Here is a 26,454-nt window from a genome sequence, read left to right as displayed (position 1 = left end):
TTGAGTTGTATCTGGCTCCTGGTCTTGATCTTGGGGCAGAGGTGGGGGTTGTGGCCTAAGGACTGTTGTGGCCACATAAGGAGGTGGTTCTGATTCTAGCTGACTTGATTCCTTTAAAACAGGCGTTAGTTTCCTCAAAGTTCTTTTAGTCCTTTCCTTAGCCTCAGAGGCACTATAATTTAGCATCAAACGGGCAGGTCGATCTCCTAACTTCTGCATGGCTTTAATGTCCTTTGGGGGGTGTTTACTAATTTCTAGCCAGCCCAAAGCGTAGTCAGCGTCAACAAGATCCACTCCAGGATTAGAGTCCACTATCACATAGTTAAACAAACGGCTGACAGCAGGGTCATAAAAGGTTCCTTCTTCTGGCCACCAGATGAAGCTTGGGGCCATACTGGGCCATTTTTCTTGGCACTTCTGTTTCATAGTTGTCAGGTTACATTTGGACTGATCAAAATATTTATTAAAATGGGTTACGGCCATATTTAGGGGTGTGCTTTGTCCTTTCCCCATCCTGCCTGTCCTTTTCACTCAGTAGGATAGTAAGACAAACAAAAGAGGGATTTCAGGCACTGTAGAGTAAGGGGTCTCTACGGGGAGGATACACAGAAGGAATTTCTACAGGCCGTGTGGATTCCGCTTTACCGGCAGAGTACCTTTAGCGCTTACTAACCCTCGGTGATACTTGGCCTGGAGCCAGAGGCACTAGGAGCAGGAAACACTAGTGCTTAGCCAGGTCCAGAGGTACCTTTACTCTGGGTTTTCGTCACTGGGTATTTTGCTTTCAACCGTTCCACACCTTTCACACAACAATCATGCCAACAGGAAACCCACCAACCCGTTTCCTACGGCTCCAGGTGAAGGACTGGCCTTGTCCCCCCTTCAGTCCTTAAGGACTGGCCAGAACTGTCTAAGGGACTCACTATACTTGCCTTTCTGACGTGGTGGGGTGGTCCCTATTCCGCTGCCGGCCGGTCTTTCACAGGAACCGTTTGTTGTCTCACTCCTTTCCCGGTGGAGGGTTCCGGCAGAGAGACAGACCGCCTGTGCCGCAAGGCGATCGGTGAAAATTACCGGTCGGCGCGCTCCCTTTGGTAACGCTCGGTCTTCCTCTCCACACCAGTCCGTCCACTTCAGGAGGGCGGAATACCGCAGCCTATTAGTGTCTCGTCAGAGTCCCATCTGGGTCGCCAAATGTTAAGGGAACTTGACGATGACACATTCAGACCAGAGAAAGGTACAACAAAGGGTTTATTGCTGCAGCAAGGCGCTAGGGAGTCAAGCTCAGCCAACAGCGCGCCAAAAATACAGAAACAGAAAGTATTTATACACTTTGTGCAGGCCGTGTCTCGGCATCCCATAATTTCAGTTATAAACTGTTACAAAAGAACATTACCTTATAAGGTCATGGACACAGCAAGACAGCAAATGCATGCGTGCCAAGATAGCGGTGATATTTTCGTGACAAAACATTTGGAGGTTATAACATGTTAGGGGGTATTTACCTTATCAATGTGATAAACTCAAGAGTTTTTGGCAGGTGTGGGAAGAAATACAGAAATTGACAAAACAACAATGTTACTTCAGGCCTGAATTAGCTTTATTGAACATTTTTATGGGACAACACAAATCTACAATATGAAAGACTTATAGGATTTATGCTGGCAGCAGCCAAATTGACGATTGCCAAATATTGGAAATCACTGGACGGTTTAACACTGCAAACCTGGCAAAAGAAACTATGAGAAATCGCTCTATTAGAGAAGTTAACACAGAAAATAAGAATGGCGGAGGGGAAAAAGAAAAGACTCTTTTGAAGCAGATTGGTGGCCTTTTATCTTGGCTGCTACATCGGACACTAGTTTGGGACCAGTGCCCTACCCTTTCAGATCGTTGTGGATAGCTTAATAATGGAAAGTTTCTCAAACTACAAAATAAAATCTTGAAAGTTAATAGTCATTAGGGGAAAGGGAGGGAAGGGGGGTGATGGGTTGGGGAAAGGGAGGGAAAGGTAGTTAATAGGTTTTTTTGTATTATTTTGTAACTAAATACATGTTAATGCAAAATGGAAATAAAAATAATTTTTTTTAAAAAAAGAAATGGTAGTAATATTCACAGATCATAAGGCTGGCTTCCCCACAATCCTCCTTCATCTGCACTCTGCACACATATACAAACACACACCTTTCCCCTCCTCTTCCTCTCTTTGCTGTGCACACACACAAAGACCAAATTTTCCCTCCCCCAAACTGAGAAGCCAGAGCCAGGAGCGGTCTGGAGATTTTTCCTCCTCTTCTCCTCCCATGCTACCAAATTATTATTTCCACCACTCCTGTCCTTAAATAAATTAATATATCAGTAACAAACCCAGACCAACAAACTTACAGAGATATACTGCTGCTTTCAAAGGTTGGCCACAAATAGGGAACTTCCTGCTTGCAAAAGTGAGGGAACAGTACAGCAAACTCAGAGAACAAGAAGATTTGCATGTGTCTGATTGGTTAGGGAGATTGTTTATAATCCTGCCCCAACCCTATGGGACTTTCAGTTCTTTCCTGAGGGAATTCTGATTGACCAATGGATTAAACTACTAGCCACAGTAGGAAATAAAATAAAAATGGACGTTCAAAGGGGTCCACTTGTCTACCAGATGCCACTCTTATGGGAATTTAATATTTAAAAACCTTTTTAACCCCTGGAGAAATGGGTGGGATCATAGAAATTATTGTGATTGGCTACGCTGTCCAGAGTCGATTGGCCAGCACAAGAGATGGCCACAAACAAGTCCAGAGTGTCTCTAAATGTGATGGGGCTACCGCTGCCTAATGATAGGACTGTCCCTGTGTTCTTGAGCAGGCACGCTAAGAGATTGGGGCGTGGCACTGTTCCTTGACAGGTTGTGATGAGAATGGGAAAGCTGTACTTTAGCTACACCAGTTGCAAGCTCAAGTTATTGTCATGATGGGATAAGGTTTGTTAGCTTGTTTGCATGAGTCATCTGGGCAGAGGACTGAGGTATTCTCTGATAATGAGCCACTGTCACTTGCTCAGTCACCCCCACACCCTAAAATCCTAAACTGATCCTTTCTGTACCAGATCTCCTTATCTGCTAGAGTAGATTGTAGCTTTAAAGCAACAAACTCCCATTCTTGAAAACGCAAAAATCCAGGCAAATAAAAAATGTATAAAATTCTTCTCCCACCCCTTGATTTTTTAATTGGCTCATGAGCTGGTTGCAGTAACTGTACCACCATTACCTCCGATTTTTTAAAACTGAACTCTTGGTCTGAATCAGTAACCTGAAAGGATTGTTCTTGTGTCTTGCTTCAGCAGAGGTCTTTCAACAAATCAGATTATATTCTAGTTTGGAAAAGAAAGGTCCAATCCAGTGCTTGGAATGAACCTCTGGCCTGAGAACTTAATCTGACCAGCCAGACCTCATTTGGCTCATTTCAACCAAGCCACAAACACCTGCCCTACACCTGCTGTCATACAGGATGTTAGGTAAGGGGCAGCCAAATGGATTTGCAAGCACTGCTGATTAATTGACTGGCAGTGCCTGCAAAGAGCTTTGCAAGACCCACTGATCAGCTGATTGTTGGATCTTGAGATGCCCTTTGCAACGCACTATGCAAAACCCAACTATCAGCTGATTGCTGGATTTTGCTGAGTGATTTGTAATGTCGTTGGCACCTTGTGAGCTGTGCATTTGCTCGTATAGTTTGATTTCAAATTGTGTGGGCACAAAAGGGTCACCTGATGTCATTATGACAGGTCAAACTTGGCCTGTGGGGAGTGGGAGAGATAACAGACTAGCTCTGCTTTAGAGAGTGTCCTGCATGTGTCAAGTATGTGCATGAACAGCTTGTATGGAGATGTTCCTGGAATCTATTCTGGGTCTCTGGACCCATTTTGGAGGCCTGACAAAGGTTTATCAGAAGCAGAGCTGAACGTTTTCAGTTTATAAAGGAGCGCAGTGGTTGGAGCAAGTATGAGCTGACATTTTAGTTGTTTCTATTTAGGGGTATTCCTATAATTCTGTATTGTTTAAAATGGTTCCTAGGCAAATTGAACCTAAGATGTAGAGATAGAAATTATTTATGCAAAAGTATCCAAAACAAGATGGCTGGGCACTGAGGAATATGACTAAAGAGGTTTTCATCTACCTCTCAACGCACCATCCCTTGCTGGGGAGTTTCCTCACAACCATTCACTTCAAGGAATTGATTTCTGGCCACTGCCAAACTCCTCCTCCATGTGGTCAAGTAGCATAGCTCAGAATCCAGGCTGCAATCAATGCTTCAAAAGAAAGTTTATGTCTTAGAAAATAAATCCTGTAGCAAACACTGAAGAGAATGGGAACAGAGGCATAGAGTACCTCCTGTAGTTTACAGGCTATTCAGGTGCAGCGCTATGCATGCCAAATTCACACCAGTAGAGATGACACAAGCCAGATTGCAGACAGAGGACAGGCCATGGAACTTGAAGAACTTCTGACGCAGGCTCCGATATTTGGCATCCTTCTCCTTCAGAAGCTTGTAAGCCTCCCGCTCAGCTGATAATCCCACTTCCTCCCCAAGCCCATGTTCCCTTTCTATCTCCTGCATCTTGAACATTGTCTTGGTGGTGACTTGGGACAGCCAGGAAGCATTCACAGCAGCCAAGATGAGGCAAATGAAAAACAGCACAATCTACAAAGGAGATACAAGGTATCAGGGCAATTTCTAGAATTCAAATGTAAAATTGCACAACTTTCCTGTTTGGGCTATCTGGAGGTTATGCTCTCACTTGTGGGAGGTGAATCTGGTTCACTTAATATTTTGAGATTGGATAGGGATGTGCTAGAATTCCACCCAATTCAGATTTGGTACTGAATTTTCCATCAATCTGCTTATTCGCTATTGCTGCAGATATGGATTTTCATGTAGTGATTTTCCATGGCTATTTTCAGAAATGGATTTTTTTTAAAAAAATCTACATCTAAAATATTAGTATGGAGATATTTCCTTCCATTTATAGATATTTCCTTTCAAAATATTAATATTAATATCAATATTTTTCCAAAGGGAGGAAAAAATGGATTGGTAAAAGCAGCAGCTAGCAGACAAAGAATGAACTCGAATCAATACCAGCCTCTTAGGTCAATGGATTGCTTTCAAACTGGCACCAGCCAACTAATCCCATCCCAATTCCAAAAGGACTTATGTGGGGAACAACACAGTAAAAGCAAACACAGTATGTATAGCAATATACCGAAACAGACAATACAATTTAAGTACTAGCATCTCACTGCTCAGCTTAAAGCTAGCTCAGACACAATATCTTTACACTGTTTTGCAGAATTTGCCCTGGCAATGGGATTGCACACTTGTTAACCACAATAATTTTTCCCTGTGTGTCCTTGGCATCTTTGCTTGGCACACTAATCCCTCAGCTGACTTGCGAGATAGTGATGGAATGTTGTGGGAAGCAAGGACTCTCCAGTATGCTGGGACCAAACAGTTAAGAGACAGGGATGGCTTCAGCAGCCCCCTCCCTGGAACAAATTTTTCTGGCCCCACAACCCCCCCCCCAATTTTGGTTGTAATGCCAAAAAGGAAAAAAAATTAAAGTCCAGCCCAGTGCTCTGATGGGGATGCAAATTGCCCCCTCCCTGGTCATCAGACTGATCACTTGACGAGCAGAGAGGGGGGCATAATCCTCTCCTCAGCTGATCTGAATCAACTGGGGGAGGGGGCTATGTATGTCTTGTATGTGTGTGTCTGTGTGTGTGATTGTTGGGGTGGCCACACCTACTGCTGGCATGCAACCCCTGGGAGGTTAGCTATGGGCAAATGAGGCCCTCAGGCAAAAAAAAAAAGGTTAGCTACCTCCATCAAGGGAATTGTCAATTAAAATCAGTGTCAATATGCTGTACACTAAGCTGACAAAACATGCTATATTCCCAAAATGAACCTTAAAAGAGAAAACCAAACTACTAGGTATTGAAACTTGATGAGGATTTTCTAGGCAAGATCTATAAGGAGGAATTAGAAAGAAGTAATGTACCATCTTTTTTTAACCCCTATGGGCTGTGAATCCTTTCTGGTGGATCAATTAGTCCCACCAACTGTTCCCAAACAAGGCAGCCTGCACTTCAGTGCTTGACTAGCTGCTAATAAAGAAATTCTGTGACCACTCTGAGCAGGTTTTTCCAGAGCTGGACAACTCAGGTTCTTCTTGATGTGCTCAGGTTTAAGAAACATTGCAGTAGATTTAGGCTAGACCTGCTGTGTTGTTAGTACCCTCAACAAACAAGGTGGAAAACTACTATTTTTTGTCCCAGTAGCCTTCCAGAGGCTAAGGACTGCAGCCAACATTTCATAAAGGTTGAGAAATACTGTTCTTGGCCAATGATTCATGGGGCAGCTGTTTCAAGTCTTGTCATCTATCCTCAGAAAGAAGATATGGAAGAATCTAGGCCACATTTACACCATACATTTATTCCACTATTATTCCACTTTAAACAGTCATGGCTTCCCCCAAAGAATCCTAGGAAGTAAAGTTTCTGAAGAGTGTTGAGAGTTTGGAGACCCCTCTTCCCCTCACAGAACTACAGTTGTCAGAGTGGTTTCACAATCAATCCCTCTTCCCAGGGAACCCTGAGAACTGCAACTCTATGAGGGGAATAGGAGTCTCCTAACAACTCTGAACACCTTTCACAAACAACACTTCCCAGGATTCTCTGGAGGAAGCCAGGACTGTTTAAAATGGAATAATAGTGGAATAAACATTTGGTGTGGATGTGGCCCTATACAATTTGGCCATATTTGATTATCTCTTACCACCTTCCACGAATGCCACTGTGCCTGGAGCCCTTCATGCTATAACAGTTGATTCAACTTGCAAAAGAAAATAGCGAGGAAAAATTAAGAAGTACATACTGAAGATTGTTGGTTAGGAGACTTCTTTAGATCAAGGGTGTGGAACTTCAGGCTTGGGGCCAAATCCTGTCCTCCAGAACTATCTGGCCATTGGATTCTCCCCAGGACATGCCCCTCACCACAAATACTGCTCCTACACCCACCTCAAGATCTTTTGCCTGACTGGAATGTGTCCTTGAACTGTGACTGTACCTTTTGCTTGCCTGACTGGAGGATAGAGAGAGCTGTGTGTGCATGCATAGAACCCTCTGACTTGTGTGACTGAAATGTAGCTTACTGTACAAAGACTAGAGTCACATCCATTGCTCCACCCACTTTCTCCCCTGGCCTTGCACAGCACTGGAATATGGCCCCCAGAAGATTGTCCAAAAGAACATCTGACCCTTGGGGTGAAAAAGGATACCCACCCTAACTTTAGATGTAATATTTTTTCTCCTTTCAGTGAGGAGGGAACAAGAAGAAATTTTCCATATATGATATCACCAGCAGTGAGGCTATTATATGCTGGAAAGTGGCGTTTACAGATCATACTGACAGCAAGTGAGTGAACAGGAAAAGTCTGGAAACTTGCTATTATGGCAAAACCAACACACTACCAAAAAGTAAAGAAAAAAGGCAACAACAAGATAATTTTATGGCAAGTTGGAATCCTTTTATTGAACAGTGCAAAAGGAATCATCTGCTTCTTCATCTGAATGGGTGTTCTCAATGTTCTGATTTATTAAGGCTTTTAATGATATCCGTTACATGACATCACAGACCTGAAGGACAACAGCTAAAGTAGTTGACAGAAAGGATAAAATGCTGGTAGTAATGCCCCTTGCAGGAATGTTATATTTTGTTCTCCATCTTCCTCATATGAGGTGATGGCTATGTTTTTATTGTAACTGATGTTACAAAATTTAATTATAAATTATTAAAAAGGAGAAGAGCTTTGCATAGCAGCAGGGTTAAATAAAAGGTAAATATGGGGTGCTATAAGTAACTTTAGAATGCAGTGTGATTGTCCAAGGCTGCAATGGATGCGGGGAGGCAGGAAGAGCATAGGGGGAAAGCCTGCAAAGGATTTTGGGACAGGAGAGACTTGCTGGGAGAGGGAAGTTCAGTGTGAAATATGGAGTAAAGTAAACTGGAGGTCTTCAGAGATGCCAATTTAACACTGAAGTGGCCAACCTAATGCACAGAGAAGAGGTGAGGAAGGAAGGTTCCCAACATCAGACTGGCTAGTGGGCTGGGGGCTCAATTCTTTCAACTGACGATGCACCGGTGATTTGAACATTTTAATTGTGACATGCTCAAGTAACTACATAAAGGAGCACTTCCGGTCCACATGCTGGTCCCAAATAAAAAGCTGCAAGATTTTAGATTATCAGTTGGTACCTACCTCGATGGTTTCCCTGGCACTGAGTAGTTCCCGAGGGTGGTATGTAGCAAAGATGGCAAGGTTCAAGAAAGTGCAGCTAAGCAGGGTGTAGAAATAGAAGGGAAACAGCTTGCTTTGTACCAGGCCAAAGGTGTGTCGGTTCACACCTCGAAAGAGAACAAACCCTGTATAGAGAGAGTAGAGTCTGGGTTACAATGAATGGACTGAGTTCTATTTCTCTTCAGACCATGGAACATAAGGAGGATTTCTTGTATTTGGTCAGGAGCTAGGAGCCAGGACTCCTGAGTTCTATGTACAACACTGTGGAAGATTGGCAGTCAGAAGATTGGCAGTCAGGACTTCTAGCAGTGAAATGCATTGGCGCAACAGGAGGGGGAATGAATGTGTTAGAATAGTGTTAACCAACCTGGTGCCCTCCAGATATTTTGAGATATAGCTCCAACTCCAGCCAGATGGGAGTTGTAGTCCAAAACGTCTGGAAAGCACCAGGTTGGGAAAGGCTGCAGTAGACAAAGGGATATGAGAAGGACTCAGACAGCATACATCATACAAGGTTGGTTCTTCTCCCTGCTCTATCACATCTCAAAAAATAAGCTGGCCTTTAGGGTAGGGCAGGCTAAAAATCTAAGCAAGCTTTGTCTCCTCCTCCCCTTGCCAAACAAACACACCTGCAATAAAGGTCACCCATATCTGCATCCCCCAGGCTGTGGAGAGTAGAAAAAGATGGATGATTTTGATAAGGCTGCTTGGCTCCCCTTCTGTTGACATCTCTGCGGTAAGAGACCTAGTAGTGGGCAGAGAGAAAGAAGAAATGAAAAGTGGAGGGACATACTAAAGAATTGCTTCCATTATACAGTTGTAAGTGTCCACTGCATGCTGGGTGCAACAGAGGAAAAAGAGGACATATGGGTCACAAAAGTCATCCTGGGAACTTGGCTGACGTTAGGCTGATCACAGAGGGATGGTCACACAGTGCCAGAAATTAACAGGGCTATAATGCTCAAAGAACTCAGGACATGTAAGTCCAAGAAATGTCTAGAATGGAATTTTAGACGAGACTCATTCTGCCCAACGTAACACTGTCAGTATGCTTCTGAATACCACTTGCTGGAAACTACAGAAGTAAGGAGTTCTCTTGCACTCAGGTCCTGCTTGAGGGCTTTCCATAGGCACCTGGGTGGCCACTGTGATAACAGGATACTGGACTAGATGGGCCACTGGCCTGATCCAACAGGCTCTTATGCTCTTAAGACCATTGCCATGAATGGAAACAAGGAAGGATGTAGGGAACAGATCAATTCAAACAGGGGCAGCCTTATGCATTTTGACAGCTGCTGCTAATATTAACATGGTATCTTTCATCTTTTTCCTCCTTTCCACTGGACTCACCCTCAAAACAGCAGGAAACTCTTCTCCATACTCATTTGCTCACCAATAGGAAAAGCCATAATTAGTTTAAATTTGTTATGCAATGTAAGAAAAGTCTTTCTACCATGGGATGTCAAAACATGGGATATAATTATAGCAGAGGAAATACCCCATCAAATCATAATACAAAGAGAGTTAAGAAAAATACTACTCTCATGATTCAAGCAAGAGAGGATGAGCAGAGACCACTACAGATACTTAAGTGCAGGGGTTATATATCACGGCTAGCCCAGAAATCAGCAATAGTTTGCAAGTTATTTTAATATGTGTTAGTAACATAGTTATTTTATTATCTAATTTAGTTAATTACTGCAACAATTTTTCTCCTAGTTTATTTTATTTATGTTGGTTCCAAGAATAAATGTTCCTGTTTTGTATATTTTACTAAGCTGTGAATCATATATTGTAATACCATTGAACATAAAAATCATTTCACACATCATGTCAACAATATTAAAAATTATAAACATTAAAAAAAACGGTAGAAGTACTGGATAACCTCTACTGCCTTCCCCACACCATTCAAATCAGCAGCTGGCAGGAGGAGATAAGAGGAGGTGGGAGAAGAAGGCTGGCAGGCCCAAGGCGGGCATCACGTGCAGGACGATCTTATCTGTGTTTACTGAAAGCAGCTGTACCACAGTGACTAGGTGGACTGGCTTGAATTTCATCTCTGCCATGATCTCACTAGATGATCTTAGGCAAGCCCCCCTTTCTCAGCTTCAGCCCCCTCCCTCTCCCATAGAATGGAGATAATAAGACTGGCCTACTTCACAAGATAGCAGATGTGAAGTACTTTGAACACTTAAAAGCGGAGCTGGCCTGAGGCACTTTGCTGAGCCTAGGTCAGTGGCTTTAGATATCATTGACCATGTTGTCCTCCTTGACTACCTCCATGGGTGGTGAGCAAGAAGCACTCACTGTTTGATGGTGGTTCCGCTCCTACCTGCATGACCTCTCTCAGAAAACAGCATTGGGGGACTTTGTGCTTACATCCTGGCAGCTTAGCTACAAGGTGCCACAAGGTGATATTTTGTCCCCTGTGCTATTTAACATCTATATGAAGCTGCTGAGAGCAGTCATCAGGAGGTTTGGGGCAGTGTCGTCAGTACACCATTGACAGCCAGCTCTAATCTGATATTAAATATAAGTCAGGAGAGGCTGTGCACAAGCTGAACCAGTGCTGGGATGCAGTGCTGGGGTAGATGATAGGGCCAACAGACTGAAGCTGAATCATCCTAAGACAGAAACACCAAGGGAGAGTGGTTTCCAGGTCTGAAAACTGGGGAGCAACCCTGTTCTAGATGGGGCTGCACTCCCACTGATGGAACAGGTACACAGTTTAGGGCTGCTCTTGGAATCTTCTTTGTCCATGGATGCTCAGGTGGCCTCTGTGATGGAGATTGCCTAACACCACTTTGGCTGATGTGCCAACTGTGCCCTTTCCAACCATAATTTGGCCACTGTGATACATGCGCTGGTGACCTCACATTTAGTCTGTTGTAATGTGCTCTATGTGGAGCTTCCCTTATAGCTGGGCTGGATGCTGCAGCAGGTGCAGAATGCCATTTTCTGGGTGGTGAGTGATGCTCTTTATTGAATGCATATCATGCCAGTATGAAGGAATCTGCACTGGTTGCCTGTTAACCACTGAACAAGTTTTAAGATCCTGCTACCTACATATCAAGCCCTAAACAACTCTGGAACAGGATACCTGAAATACCCAGTAAGGTTATTAAGATCAAGAAATGAAAACGGGTTAGTTCTGCTATGGCCTATTACCAGCCTGTGTTAACAATGAGGCAGGCTTTTTCACTGGTGGCACCAGTATCGTGGCATGCTCAACCTGCTGAAATAGGAGAGGGCCCATTGGTATTGGCATTCCACCCACTCTTGAAGATACAGCTGTTTAGAAAAGCATTCCCCTGATCTCCTGACTGAACTTCCTGGTTTAACTGGTCTTTTAACTATTACAAGTTTTAATGGTCTTGTTTAATGTACATTTTAATTATGAATGCTTATTTTGATAAAATAGTTTTATTGTGTATTCTAATTACTTGTGGCCATATTTTATACCTGGTTTTATACTTGTAAACCACTTAGAAGCAAGCAGTATATAAATTAAATAACTAATAATGATGTTCAAGGTAGTACCCCACTCCCCATTGCACATACAGAAGCTAACTAGACCAGCAGCAGCTGTGTCTTGGTGTAAAGACAGTGTCTAGCTTAAGAAGCACAGGCACTGCCAATGTGGCACACACAACTCTGTCTTCCACCACTTCACTGATGCTCCCCTGCTTCCTTAGGCAGCCGCCTCACTCTGCCTCATAATAGGGATGGCTCTGTCAAAAGCACAACACAAATGCTAAGTACTGAGCAAGGCCCACTGAGTTTGATGTGACTCACAGTAACTGTGTAGGCCACACAGCCTGTGAAAGCCTCCCCCACCATGTGGCCTTCATCATCCAGTAATTTCCCTCACTCTTTTTTCCCCCCAAGGGAGATCAGGATAGGGCCAGAAATACTATTTTGCAACATCCTAGGATTCCACAATACTTTTCTGTAACAACAACAAAAAATAATTAGGTGTCAGCCAAGGCTGCTCCATTCCCAGCTCAAAGCAGAAGGGTGTCTACTCAGAAGTTTACGTCTCCCGTCAAGAGGCTTCTGAGATCACAAGTGGGGAGAGGGGGAGTGCTGTTGCATTCAGGCCCTGCCTGTGGGCTTTCCACGGGCATCTGGTTGGCCACTGTGAGAACACAGTGCTGGACTCTGAGAACAGTGAACAGGTGGATGAGCCTTTGGCCGGATCCAGCAGCGCTCTTCTTATGTTCTTAAGTCAGTCCCACTGTGTTCAAGAGATCTTACTTACTCTCAGGTGGCGGTGAACAACAGGATGACAGCCGCAGGGTCAAAAGAAGACAGCTGCAATTGAACCCAGAAGTCCTGGGCTGGCAGGCAGTACCCTTCTGGCCCTCATTTCCTGACTGCGTGCACCCCAGGCGCTGTATTTTCCGCCCAGGGCTGGGGACGGGGCAATAAAGTCCAAGCACAAAGGGCTGGCACTTCTCTGTGTGCCAGGAGCACTATGTAGGTGGCGTGGGTGGTATGTGGGAGGTTGCCAACCGATCCTATACCTGCACATTTGTACCTGTAGGGTTGGGAGGGTTTTTTGTAATGACCCCAGTAGCCATATATTCGCTACGAAACCCAATGTTTGTTTAAACGGGGGCAAGTCCCACTTATTTCAGTGGGGCTTACCCCAAGCGAGTGTAAAATATAGAACGGCAGACGCGCAGATCAAGCCCTCGCACGACGGTGCCACCACAAGGACACGCATTTCGAACGTCAGAAGGGGGGAAAGATCCCTGCGGGACTGTTTGAATAACCTTTCAGGCTCTCGCCCATCATCCCACCCCTAAAAAAGAATGGGGGTAAGATCAGAGAAGGGGGCTTAAATGCTCCTGCATTCCCCGTCCCGTTGCATGCGCCCACCCAGAGAGAGGCACTAGACCCCCCCGCCCTGCCAGACCCCCCACCAGACCCACCTCTTCCTGCTCCTTTCAGCTGCGCCTCCGCAAACAGCTCCTTCACAGTACAGTAACCAAGCCCCGCCTCTCCGGCTCAATAGGGGACTGAAAGGAAGCGTCATGAAGGGAGGCAGGGCCGCACAAGGCCACGCCCCTTTGTTGCACATTGGCCGTACGAGGGCCGGTTTCTGAGCCCGGTGCGGCAAGCAATGTGGCCCGAGAGTCACGTGGGCAAGGGGGGCGCTGGCTGATGGACTCGCTGGAGGGGACGATGTTGGCCGCAAAGGTGAAAGGGGGCGGGGAGGGAGGAAAGATTTACCTAGCAGGTGACCTGTGGAGGCAGACTCCGGGGCAGGACGCGAAATTTCAGGGAGGGACAAGGCGCTGCCCAGTGTTCAGAGACAGGGATGCTTTCCTCCCAAAGGGTTAGCATTGCATCCCTCATAACTGCTTGGCCGACCAGCGAAGGTGCTGATGTAAAGAACGGCCAGTCAGGGAAGCTTCTCCTTCCTTCCTTCCCTGCCTCCTACTGGTTTAAGCAGCAAGTCCGAGTTCTCTTCTAAATGACAGTGTCCCCCACCGATAGATCTCTGGGGGGGGAGGATATTTGTGTGCTCCTTGCCTGCTGAAGAGGCATCTACCGGTTTGGGAGATTTGGCAGGCTGAGTCAGTTTCGAAAGGGAGGCCTGCTTTCAAAAAGCTTGAGAAAGGAGACAGCGTGGCCCAGCGAGGAGCTCAGCTCAGGCTGGACAACGGGGGTGGGGACGTACCTCACCTGATCTCTCCTCTGCTGTGCATCCATTCTGTGGCCTTGTGCAATGAGAGTTGGCTTAGTGACAAGAGACAGTGAGTCACAAGTTTCTTACGAGTGTTGTTAGCATTGGACCCCAGAGATGCAGGTGCAAATCATATCCCTACTCAGCCAGTCATTGTCTGTGAATAGCCTTGGGTTAGCCTAACTCTCTGTTTTGCCTCCCTGTTCCTGGCTTTTATGAGGATAAAACAAAATAATACATGGTCCGCCAACCAAACAATCTGAGCTTCTTGGTGGAAGGGGGATAAACCACAAATCTGACAAATGAATGAATGTGGAAGGTTTGCTTTGTTCTGTTGATAGGTCCCATATTTATGTGACAGGGAAGTAAAGCCCCAATAGTGGCCACTGTCCTACAGGGTCAACATTAAAAATATCTTGCTGCACCAGCCAGACACCAATTCCTGCTTTCATCTATTCCCTCTCCTCCCTCACCTTTATGATGCTGCCTGAAGCCATGGCTTGGTCTTGCACACAGTCACAAGATAACTGTAATTCTCATGTGATAAATGTAATCATGTGAAATAGCCCCAAACATGAACACACTGGTGCAACAGAGACCCAACTGATGCTAAGCAGAGTATTACAGTATTCCCCTCTCCTACCCATGTCCTGCATTCATATTCTTTTATAGGAACGTAGGAAGCTGCGTTCAACTGAGTCAGACCACTGGTCTGTCTCACTCAGTATTGTCTACACTGACTGGCAGCAGCTCGCCAGGATTTCAGATGGGATATTCCCAGCCATACAGGGAGATGCTTTCAACTTGGGATCTTCTGCATTCAAAGTATATACTGTATCACTGAGTTGCCGTCCCTTCCACGGTTCACTAGCTGCCACCCACTCAGGGTCTTTGGCAAGGCCTGTGTCCGCCGCTTCCCTTTCCCCAGCTCCAAGACAGAGCAAAGGGTTTGCTCCTGACCCTTCAGTTATGGTCGACCTTTATTAAGGACTGAGAGCTCTACATATTGCTGAAGCTGCCCATTCACACCTAGTTTCAAGTAGCTGTCCTCTTCCAGTCAGGGTGGTAGCCAAAAAATGGGGAGGGCCTCCCTAGAGGAATCTCTGGAATAGCCCAGTGGAATATTCCTTTCTCTGCATTTACAGCTTTTAAAATGATTCTAATTATCCCGTCCTGTGTGCAGATATCAAGAAAACCATGCAGACCATACGCTACTGCAGGGTTTTGTTTTGTTTTGTTCTGCTGGCTGGGGCTGATGGGAGTTGTAGTCCAAAACAACTGGAGGGCACCATGTTGGGAAAGGCTGTGTACTCAGTTGCACACTAAGAAACAAAAGTGCTCCCACCTTCCAATATTGTGGCCAAAGAGTGCAACAGCACTGGGCCTAGGCACTTCCCTGCACCACCTCCAGAATGTTTCTGGCTACAGACTTCCTCATAGTGTTGGCCAAGGCTAACTTTTGAAAAAGTAAATGTGAATATAGGGAGCTACTGCCTTACTGTACTGCTTTACTGCCTATAGCAATGACAACAGAAGATTCATGTAACTTTAACGTTGACAATGAAGGCATTGAACTTGTCAAGGATTATCAATACCTCGGCACAGTCATTAACCAAAATGGAGACAATAGTCAAGAAATCAGAAGAAGGCTGGGACTGTACTGCCTTCAAGTCGATTCCGACTTATGGCGACCCTATTAACAGGGTTTTCATGAGGCTGAGAGGCAGTGACTGGCCCAAGGTCACCCAGTGAGCTTCATGGCTTTGTGGGGATTCGAACCCTGGTCTCCCAGGTCGTAGTCCAACACCTTAACCACTTTTTTTTATAACTGAACACTAAAGTCAGGATCTTTCAGACCATGGTATTTCCGATCTCTATGTATGGATGTGAAAGTTGGACAGTGAAAAAAGCAGATAAGAGAAAAATCAACTCATTTGAAATGTGGTGTTGGAGGAGAGCTTTGCGGATACCATGGACTGCAAAAAAGACCAATAATTGGGTGTTAGAACAAATTAAACCAGAACTGTCACTAGAAGCTAAAATGATGAAACTGAGGTTATCATACTTTGGACACATAATGAGAAGACATGATTCATTATAAAAGATAATAATGCTTGGAAAAACAGAAGGAAGTAGAAAAAGAGGAAGGCCAAACAAGAGATGGATTGATTCCATAAAGGAAGCCACAGACCTGAACTTACAAGATCTGAACAGGGTGGTTCATGACAGATGCTCTTGGAGGTCACTGATTCATAGGGTCGCCATGAGCAGTAATCAGCTTGAAGGCACATAACAACAGCTACCTTACAGCACCATCTAGTGGGACAATATTACACCTCCAATCCAGTTGCTTTAGAAAGGAGGCAGGGCCATTTGAAGGAGAAGTTTGCCATTACCACCGCTAATTGTTGTTATGTACCTTCAAGTCAGTTATGACTCATGGTGACCCTATGAATCAGCGACCTCCAATAGCATCTGTTATAAACAACCCTGTTCAGATCTTGCACCTGAGATTCTTTCCCTGCTTGCCTGCCTTCTTTCCTTCAGACCCAACCTGTGAATAGCTACAGCAAGAGCACAGTGGGGAAATGTGTATTACCATGTAACTAATTCTTATGAGTTGGGCAAGACGTTCTTAAAGTCAATTTAAAGAACTACAGGGGAGATGAATTCTAAAACTCAAACGATAGAGTTGTAAATCTGGCCTTCTTCTCTCCTAGGGGCCAACCCTGATGATGATTGCCAAGGATGAGAAGTGTCGAGACATCTCTCCAAACTGGTACCTGTCTCGGGCAGGCAGCACTATGTCAGCAGTAAGTGTCTTGGATGGGCTACAAGAGGATGACTAGGGGGGATAGGGCTTGTGTTTTGCTAAAGGAAGGTTGGGAATGGAATCCTGGCTTCTTGGACACTGGCTGTTTGAACACAGAGACCGCGGAGCCCATAAGTGGCCCAGAACTGAAGCCCAGCCTCTGAGTGTCCAGCTTGCCTTTTACTCCTGAATCCAAGATGAATTGAATTGCCAGCATCTGTTTTCTTGCCGCAGCCCTGGCATTGAAGTGTAGTGGGGTGGACAGACAGTCCTGTTTCGATGATCCCCACACACAAATGTTCATTGAATGTGTGAGGGGGAGACAGCATTGCACCCACTAAGCCACACTTCCAACATTACTAATGTTGAATATGTGGTCACTGGGGTGAGGGCATAGCCAATAGGCATGTTGGCATTGGGGGGGGGCAGATGGTGCAGTCTTGGGTCACACACCCCCATGCATTGTCTGAATGTGTGTGTGGGTTGTCTGTAGAGATTTTCAAATAAGCTGTACGTTCAACATACAGTGGGGAGCGCCACTGGACAAGTGCATGTCAACTGTAATGTCCATGCATCTCCTGGGCCAGTCTCCTGAGATCCACATATCCAGACCAACATCTCAAAAGGGAGCCTAAGTGCATACAGCTATATATGCACAGGGTCTCCACCCATGGGCTGTCCAGTCATTATCCATCTAAGTGGAAGGGGGAGACAAGACTGCAACCTCTAGCTCTGCCTCTGACATATATGCATTCAGCAAAATGTTAGAAATGTACAACCATAAGGCATAGGATTCCATGCCCTGGGAGCCCAGAACACTCAGCATCCCTGATTAGGTGAAGAGCTGATGCATGAACAGCCATACTCACATATGCTCTCCACCTATAGGGAATCCAGAATGCTCAGGGTTATCAGTTGGGTGGAGAGCCTATTCATATAGGCTCTCCTTTCTGATCCTTGCTGAGTGTGCGGACGTCAGACGGGCAGAGCTGGATGGCACATGAATGTTGGGGGCTGGGTTTAGTGAATGTAGTCCTATTCCCCCCTCCACCCAAATGGTGTATGTATGGAGGGATAACTGTACCGCTCTACTGTACGCTGCAGGTTCCCAATTGCACTGAGAGCCTATGTGTGAATTGTTGTGTACCCCTCTTTTCCGATGTCATACTGAATGCTCATATGTCAGGATTGGTGGTTGGGGGCCAGGCCAGTGAGCAAGGCTGTGCTGTCACCTTCACACAATGCATGTATCATGGAAATGGTTTGTCTGAACCCCCACGGGGCTTCTGGAATTTACACTTGAGAGACGGAGATCTTTCTACTACTTTGCTGGTAGAGCATCAGAGAGAATTCTCTGCTCACATTGGGTACCAGGCAGTCTGATTCCCACCCCACACAACAGCATCAGTTTGGGTGGAGTTCTTACGAGCCTTTGTGAGAGAGCTAGCCTATTGGAATGAGACTGATGGGAATTCTTTGCTCCTTTCTGTGCAACAGGATCAGGTCCAGCTTGAGATAGCTAATATGAAGCCACCTAGTAAGTAATGTTCTTTCCTTTATGACCTTGCAGAAACATAGTTGGCTGGTGGTTGGGGTAAATGTGGCAAAGCCAAGTGTTCCCCTCCCCCTGCACCCTGGAAGTGATGAGGAAGGAAGCAGGGGAACCAACAGGGCTGGATCAACACTTTCTGGCTCCAGCTACAATAAGAATCAAGCTTTCTGTTTTTTTATCTCTCTCTTTCCTCTCTGCCTCTCCTCTGTTCTGAACAGGGATTTAGAGTGCTGGAGTTAAGGAGCTCATTTTCAGTACAGTACCTCTTCTGTCTTTTCTGCACTTTCCAGGATTTTCTGATTTCTTTCCCAATTCCAGTCACATCTTTCTGATTGCTTATTTGACGTTTCTATCAGTGGTTCTCTTCACTGGAACTGGATTGGGACCTTCATTTACCTTAGGTATGCTCCCTCTTAGCTCTATTCTTTTCTCTCCAGTTATCATTTGATGCTGGTGAACCTCACCTCTACTGTTCTTTTCCTACTCTTCCTTCTCAGTAAGGTTTATGATGCTTTCTCTTCTGCTCCCTTTTAAAATACTTTACCCTCTTGCTTCCACTTTTCTATGAGCACTTCCCTTTTTCCATCCCCCTGCCCACCTACTCTCTTTGCTCCTTTGATACCCTTGTCCTACACAAGTCCAAATATTATATCGTCTGTTCCCTGACTCCACCCATTCTCCTTTGCTGACTGCAGACCCAGTGGAGCTCTTTACTTCCTGGCATGTGTCTGATTTCTTCCTTTGGTTCCTGCCAAGTCACAGGAATTTGTACCACTGCCAGAAGTAAACATGGCCATGGCACTTGTTTTCTGTGTCAGGCTTTGGCCCTGGAATGTGTGAAGAGTGCTTCTTTGCAACAATGCAACAGTGGTAGAGTAAAATGCTTCTCTCGTGTTGGCATGGGACTCCAGAGCATAGGGGGTGAACTTCAGCACCTCTAATTTTCAGAATTAAGCATTATCTACTGATGTATTTATGCCCATATTCACAGGCACACTCTGCACCCATAAACACTTTTCAATCCAGCAGAATCACAAGTTTCATTAGGAAGCTGAACTTTACGGAAGGCATCATTTTATGGGAGTAAGTGTGCACTTTAAAATAAATTCAGAAAGTCAAAATTCTGTTCCAAGAACAGTGTAATTATGGAAGTGAGATGTTTGCATACCCTCATTTTGCAGAATTTATCCTACTTTGTGAGGAAGGGCAAGGCAGGAGCCATGCAAAGATCAATGAAGTGCCCCTCCTACCTTTCTCCCAAATCCTGCTTGCTACCGTTCTGTGGCTTCTCACATCTCACCAAACGTTGTCCACGTAGAGCCCAATGCACATAGGCACTGTCCTCACAGGTAGTACTTTACAGAATCAAGGTACCCAGGACTTAAGCATGTTGGCCTCTGTGTGTATTAACCCATATGCAAACATAAGCAGTAGATGTGACAGGCCAGCACAATCCGTATCTTCCACCACTATATACTGCACACAGGGCTGGAATGTAATATCAGCATATCTTCGTGACAGGCCAGCTCCACATCATCCAAAATCCTAACACTGTGCAGTTTCTGAAGTCTCAGAAATATGGGGAAGGACCAAGATCATATGGGGGGAAAGTGAAGCCCATGTTGATTCCACTAGGTCACAACTGAAAGCCAGCAATGCCGTAGACCCCATCTACAGAAAGTCTCCTGTTTGGAAGGCAGTAGATACTGAATATTTGGTTATTGGGAATCACTCCTCAGACCAGTTCCTGGCCCTGTCTCCCTTGTGGCACTTCAGTGAAACAGAAAAACCTGGTGTTTCTTATGCACAGCTGCTATATTTCTCTTGCAGTGATGATCCAAGAATCCCCAGTCACCCTGAAAAATGAACTGGAGCTCATCAAAGCTGAGCTCCATGCCCAAACTAAGGCAAGTATGGGGTGAGGGTAGGGCTGAGAATGGTACCTGTTTGTAATCCAACCACATCTGAGTGAGCTCTTAGCATTTAACCATTAGCCCTATGAAGTTCTGGCTTAGTAGGAACAGAGCATAAAACAGTTTTCTTAGTCAAACCATTACCCCATTTCAGAAATGGGACATTCCCAATCCTGTCTGGAGACATGGGGAATTAAACTTTGGACCTTTGTGTCCAGATCACCTATAGGTGCAAAAAAATCCTTGGGAGTCAAGACAGAGTTGGATATGTTTGTGATGGATTTTGTAGTCAATATTCCTCTGCTATGGCTCCACGATGTTCAGGAACGTGGTGACTGTTTCTTTTAAACATCTCTGAATAGACAGACATAGGATCAAGACTTTGCTTTTCTCCTTCTGCTCCCTTTGGGTGCCAGTGAGGACCACAAAACAAGACTGTTGGGTATTATATTTTGCCCAATAGAGTTTCCTTGGAAGGGAGGAAGCAACCAGTGGCTTTTGGCTCATGCTTAGTGTATGGCTGATCACCATATTTGACTTTAGGAAGGAATTTGTGACCGGCTAAGTGGCATTAGGGGGGCTTTGCTTTCCACTACTATCTGTGACTGGCTCGCTTACTAGAGTTATCTGGAGCTATTTTTACTCTGCAGGAATTTTCTGGATCCACTTACTCTCTGCTTCTAAGGCACTGTGGTCTAGATTGCATAGGCTGATCTGTGTGGGCTGGTGGGTGAATTTTTGTGTGGCATCCTCATTGAAATATTCATACAGTGTTCTTTTGCTTTGCTTTTCTTCATTTGTGAATTTTTAATTTACCTTTTTTTTGCAGGAGGGAAATCATTAACAATAGCAAGAAAAACTCACACAAGTTATTTGTCCTACAATCAAACCTCAGATTGTCCCACAATCAGCACTCACAACTTTTCCCCAATGAGAGGATGTGTGTAAGAGGGGAACAGTAGCATGGCCTAGCAACCATAAGAAAACTACTCTCCAAAAGAAGAGTAGTTAAAACACATCCTAAACTAAAATATATGCTCAGTAGAGGTCTAGGGACAGGTAACATTTATTCTCCCTTGTCACCTGGCCTTTTAAGAGGACCTCCTCCTTCCCATAAGCACACTGTCCTTTGAACACATAAACCTTTGGTCTGAGCCAGAAGGGCTCTTCTGTTTTGCTTGAGGATGCTGGCAGAGTGCCTGGGGAGCCTGCAACTGATTGAAGAGGTGTGTCTTGGCCTTGTCACTAGCTGAGGGGGAGTAAATGGTTGGGTCTAGGAAGTGGTGAATGTCTCACTGAGAGGAATGGAAATCTCAATCACTTTGAAGGGATTTTCTGTGAAACTGCTCCTGAAGAAATCCTTCCTGGACCCAAGCAATATGTCCAAATATCCTTCAGCCATTAATCTTTCCTTCTTGGGCAAAGTGCTTAAACTTTGGCAGGTCAACTCTAGATATTTCTGATTGACACATAATCTAGACCGATGATAATGATGTGGTTTCTCATTTGGTTTTGGGTTTGAAAATGCTTGGTCAACCCGGGGGACCCTGGTTGATAATCTTTGTCAGGAGAAAGACAGAAAGAGTACAATCCTGTTGATTCCCCTAGACCTCTCATGGTGTGGCTTTTGGAATGGGAGTTGCAGGTGTCACGTTCTAATGGTTCCACTTCTGTCTGGTGAGCAAATTACAGCAAGTAGTACTGGGAATTACACGGGGCTCTATTGTGTCCCCTACTATTTAATTTCTCCATGAACCCGCTGTGGGGTTGCCTAGGGATTTAAAGCAAGGTATCATCAATATGGAGATGACAACCAACTCTGTTTCTGCTTTTTATCTGATCCCAGTGTGGTTGTACATAGGCTGAGTAAGTGCTTAGAGTCAGTAAAGGGTTGGATGAGGGCTGATAACATGAAGCTCAGTCCAGGCAAGACAGAGACACTGTGGGTAGGTGATTTAGGTGACCATGGAGATAGAGCACCCCAGGTTGGCTGCATTCCCACATAAAGATTAGGTTCACTGCTTCATTGTGTTATTATGGATGCACATAACATGGGACACCTTTCACCAGCTTTGACTGATGTACCTACTGTGTTCCCTGCTGGAGTCAGACGATCTTGCCACTATTTTCCATGTCTCAGTGTTTAGGTTTGATTACTGCAGTATGTTAAATGTGGGGCTGCCTTTGAAAAGCATTTGAAACTTCTGCTGGTCCAGAATATGGCAATCAGGTTAGTAACTGGAGCTCAATACAGTGAACCTATTTCACTTATATGAAAGATATTCACTGGCTCCCAGTTTGTTACCAGGCGCAATTCAAGGTTTTAACCTTTAAGGCCCTAAATGATCTGGGGCCAAGATATTTAAAGTATGTTCTCCTGTATAAACCTGCCTGACCATCTGCTGAGATCATCATCTGACATCCTTGGAGAAAGTTAAACAGGTGGTTACTGAGGACAGGGCCTTCTCTGTCATGATGCCCCAATTATGAAATTCACTCCTCAGACATGCTGTCCTGCTGTCCTTTAGATGCCAGGCTAAAGCATCCTGGGCTTTTTATGGTGCATGATACTGACCTGTACCTCTGTTGTTTCACATGCTTCAGTTTATAAACTGTATTGTTTTTAGTTTACTTGTTTGCTCCTTTGAAGACCCAATGTGGTGGAAAGAAGGGATAGCAATTTAAAATAAAATTAATTTTATAAATGTTACGTACATTTTTACTGTAGTCCCCAATTCTCTCCTCTCATACTCATATCAATCTTGTTTTAATAGTTGCAACATCTGACTTGGAAGCTCTTGGAAGTCAGTTGCTGTGATCACAATCCATGGCAGCAACCTCCATAAGTTGTCATACTTCATAAAATGAATTATTTTTGTTTAGTCTGAATCTGCTGCCACTTAGTTTCATTGGGTGAGCCAAAGTTCTAATATTAGGGGCGGAAATTCTCTCTGCTTCTTTATAACATGCATAATTTCATAAACTTCTCTCACATTCCCACTTAAGTCACTTTTTAAATATGCTAGATAGCCTTCAACACTTTAGCTTCTAGCCTTGATTTTTGTACATTTTCTATCTCTATGATAAAGTTGCCCCCTGTGCGATCCCTCAGTGCTAGGGCCAGCAGAAGACATGGCACCAGTTTAGGCAGCAGTTCCTCCCTCCTTTCACACTTACTTTGTGATCAGAGCAAGGCATTCTGGGTGAGGTGGTTCAGGAGAGTGCCTGCACTACTGCTCCTTTTCTGTAGCAGCTAGAAATTCTTTTAAATTTAGGTAAAATTTTGCAATTTTAGGAAAGAATTTCTAGCAGCTGTGGAAAAGCAGCAGCAGTGAGGCAATTGCTTCAGTTTGCCTGCTAGAAGGGTTGGCCCTTCTTAATGCTGCCTAGTTGTCAGGCCTACCTCTGAGATGCATTCATACCTGACTGGCCCATCCATTTGGAGCACATGATAGACTGGCTAACAGCTGGAAACTAAGTGGTGGGGATTGATGCAGGGCCCGCACAAGACATTTTGCTTCCTGAGGTAGAGCAGCAAATGGTGCCCCCTGCCCAAGTCACAGTGTGTTAGAACTAGGGTTGCCAGGTTCAGGGCCTGACTGATCCTATATCTTTAGGAGAAGAGAAAGTCAGCCAAGTGCAGAAGTTCTTGCAACCCTGTAATGGGAAAAACCACAAGGTGGAATTCTCCCTTCCCCCTGCACACCTTTTAAAGATACAGAAGACCTCTTGGACTAACAATTGCTGCCCTTTCATGACAACTCAAAATCAGCTGTCAGAGGCCAGCTGCCTTGCTGTGTTCAGTGTTAGGGCCAGGGCAGCCTGTTCGTTTGTGTGAGTTATCCATATTGTTCTATGGTCCTATTCTTCATGTTTTAAATTGTCTTAGTATCTTATGTTTCATGGTTTTAATGTCGTGAATAGTTTAATTCTATTTTAATTGTATATTTTTGTATGTTTTTTTACCTATGTGTAGTTTTTATTTGTAAGCCGCCCTGAGTTCCAGTTTTGGAAAAAGGGCAGGGTAAAAATAAAGACTCATTCATTCATTCATTATCCAGGCCTTCCTTCCAACCTGCAGCCGCTGCTCCTTTCCCCAACAAGAAGACGGCAGCTGTGTGTATTAACCCTGTCTGTGCCGTGTTTTTTGCCAGGCTTTTCAGACATTGAGCCACTCCATCACTTTGTTGGAGCAGGAGAGCAACCAGCAGCAGAGTAGGATCAAGGAGTTGGAAGGTGAGGAGTGCGAAGATGACTAAGCACCAGTTTAGCTGGCACTTGGCTTTAAAATGCATTGGGTTGTAGCACTACAGTGATCATTTTGTTAGCGCTAGGGATGTGCTAGAATTCTGAATTTTCCTTTAATTCACTTATTGTCTATCATCACAGATCAGATTTTTATGTAGCAGTTTTCCTTGGCTATTTTTGAAAATGGATTTTTTAGGGGGGAAAATCACCTCTAAGCTATTGATATAAAGAATGATAATTTTATCAATATTTCCTTTCATTTATCTATATTTCCTTTCAAATATTGATCTTTCCTTAAAAAGTATCAATATTAATATCAATATTTTTGGGAGTAAAAAAGTCAGATCAGCGAAAGCAGTAGATAGCATATAAAGAACAAACTGGAATCAATACCAACCTGTTAGGTCAATGGAATGCTTTCAAGGTGGCCAACAAATCCCATCCCTAGTCAGTGCAAGGATTTCATAGAATTATAGAGTAGTGGAGTTGGAAGGGGACTATTAGACCATTGAGTCCAATCCCCTGCACAATGTAGGAATCCAAATTAAAGTATACCTGACAAATGGCTGTCCAGCTGCCTCTTACATGCCTCCTTGTTGCCCTCCTCTGAATCTGTTCCACTTTGTCTGCATCTTGCTTAAACTGTGATGTCCAGGACTGGACATAGTATTCAAGATGAAGCCCAAGCAGTGCTGAATAACGGGGAATCAGCACTTCACATGATTTGCAAACTATACTTCTGTTAAAACAGATTAAAATAACATTTGCCTTTTTGCAGCCACATTGCACTGTTGGCTCATATTCAGCTGTGATCAACAACAATTCTAAGATTCTTCTCATATGAAGTATTGCTGAGCCAAGTTTCTCACATCTTATAACGGTTCATTTGGTTTCTTTTTGCTGCATGGAACTTTGCACTTACCACTGTTAAATTTCATTCTGTTGTTTTCAGCCCAATGCTTGAGCCTATCAAGATCCCTTTGAATTTTGTTTCTGTCCTCAAGGGTATTAGCTATCCGTCCCAATTTTGTATCATCTGCAAATTTGATAAGCGTTCCCTGTACCTCTTCATCCAAGTCACTACTAAAAATGTTGAAGAGTACTGGGCCCAGGACCGAGCCCTGCAGTACCCCACTCATTACCTCCCCCCCCCAGTTTGAGAAGGAACCATTGATAAGCACTTTTTGATTCTGTAGTTAACTGTGATTCCACGTTTAGCTAGCTTGCTAATCAGAATATCATGGGGCACTTTGTCAAAAGCTTTGCTGAAGTCAAGATATATTATGTCCACAGCATTCCCACAGTCTACCAGGAAGGCTACCCGATAAAAAATGATATAGGATTGGTCTGGCAGGATTTATTATTGACAAATCCATGATGGCTTTTAGTAATCACTGCATTGTTTTTAAGGTACTTGCAGACTGACCACTTTATAGTCTTCTCCAGAATTTTCCCAGGGATCGATGTCATGCTGACTGGTCTGTAGTTCCCAGGTTCTTCCTTTTTGCCGTTTTTGAAGATAGGGACAACATTAGCTCTCCTCCAGTCATCCGGCACTTCTCCCATCCTCCACGATTTCGCAAATATAATAGAGAGTGGTTCCAAGAGTTCTTCAGCCATTTCCTTCAATATTCTAGGATGCATTTCATTGGGCACTGCAGATTTGAACTCGTTCAAAGTAATTAGGTATTCCTTGACCATTTGTCTATCAATTTCAAGCTGCAATTTTGCCCCTTCAACTTCACGTTTCCCAAGAGGGTCATAGGCCTTCTTTTGGGAGAAGACTGACCCAAAGTAGGAATTGAGCACTTCTGCCTTTTCTTTGTCATCTGTTATAATTTTGCCATCCTCATTAAGTAGCTCTACCACCATTTCTTTTCTGTGT

The 26,454-nt window shown here is 44.5% G+C and overlaps 2 protein-coding genes across 4 annotated transcripts in view; one reads left to right on the top strand and one right to left on the bottom strand.

Moving 5' to 3' along the window:
• Window positions 1-1,578: 1,578 nt before the first annotated feature.
• Window positions 1,579-13,405, bottom strand: TMEM205 (transmembrane protein 205). Of its 3 annotated transcripts, none has more exons than XM_061582226.1 (4): window positions 13,287-13,405; window positions 8,976-9,091; window positions 8,308-8,471; window positions 1,579-4,691 (listed from the first exon to the last, which is right to left on the bottom strand). In XM_061582226.1, exons 1-4 carry the CDS (start codon window positions 13,388-13,390, stop codon window positions 4,389-4,391), a joined length of 687 nt encoding a protein of 228 aa, XP_061438210.1. In that variant the 5' UTR covers window positions 13,391-13,405; the 3' UTR covers window positions 1,579-4,388. The 3 variants fall into 3 exon arrangements, with proteins under 3 accessions (XP_061438210.1, XP_061438218.1, XP_061438227.1); XM_061582234.1 differs by lacking the exon at window positions 13,287-13,405 and adding an exon at window positions 13,000-13,156; XM_061582243.1 differs by lacking the exon at window positions 13,287-13,405 and adding an exon at window positions 12,611-12,947.
• CCDC159 (coiled-coil domain containing 159) overlaps window positions 13,397-26,454 on the top strand; it is a 26,520-nt gene continuing 13,462 nt past the window's right edge. The window contains exons 1-5 of the mRNA XM_061582255.1: window positions 13,397-13,554; window positions 16,765-16,857; window positions 18,354-18,393; window positions 20,239-20,315; window positions 24,476-24,557. Coding sequence (XP_061438239.1) covers window positions 13,519-13,554; window positions 16,765-16,857; window positions 18,354-18,393; window positions 20,239-20,315; window positions 24,476-24,557 — 328 coding nt within the window. The 5' untranslated portion in view covers window positions 13,397-13,518. The remainder of the gene's footprint in view (window positions 13,555-16,764; window positions 16,858-18,353; window positions 18,394-20,238; window positions 20,316-24,475; window positions 24,558-26,454) is intronic.

This window comes from Rhineura floridana, chromosome 1 (assembly GCF_030035675.1).
Source record: "Rhineura floridana isolate rRhiFlo1 chromosome 1, rRhiFlo1.hap2, whole genome shotgun sequence".
Lineage (NCBI taxonomy): Eukaryota > Metazoa > Chordata > Lepidosauria > Squamata > Rhineuridae > Rhineura > Rhineura floridana.
The sequence above is the reverse complement of the archived record's forward strand: the minus strand, read 5'-3'. Positions and strand labels throughout refer to the sequence as shown.

Excerpts from the sequence above, each read along its gene's own strand:
- TMEM205 (XM_061582226.1), bottom strand. The coding sequence starts at position 13,390 with ATGACGCTTCCTTTCAGTCCCCTATTGAGCCGGAGAGGCGGGGCTTGG. Across the intron at positions 9,092-13,286 it reads GCTGAAAGGAGCAGGAAGAG|GTCTCTTACCGCAGAGATGT; the intron begins GTGGGTCTGGTG and ends GCCCACTACTAG. Across the intron at positions 8,472-8,975 it reads ATGGGTGACCTTTATTGCAG|GGTTTGTTCTCTTTCGAGGT; the intron begins GTGTGTTTGTTT and ends CTCTCTATACAG.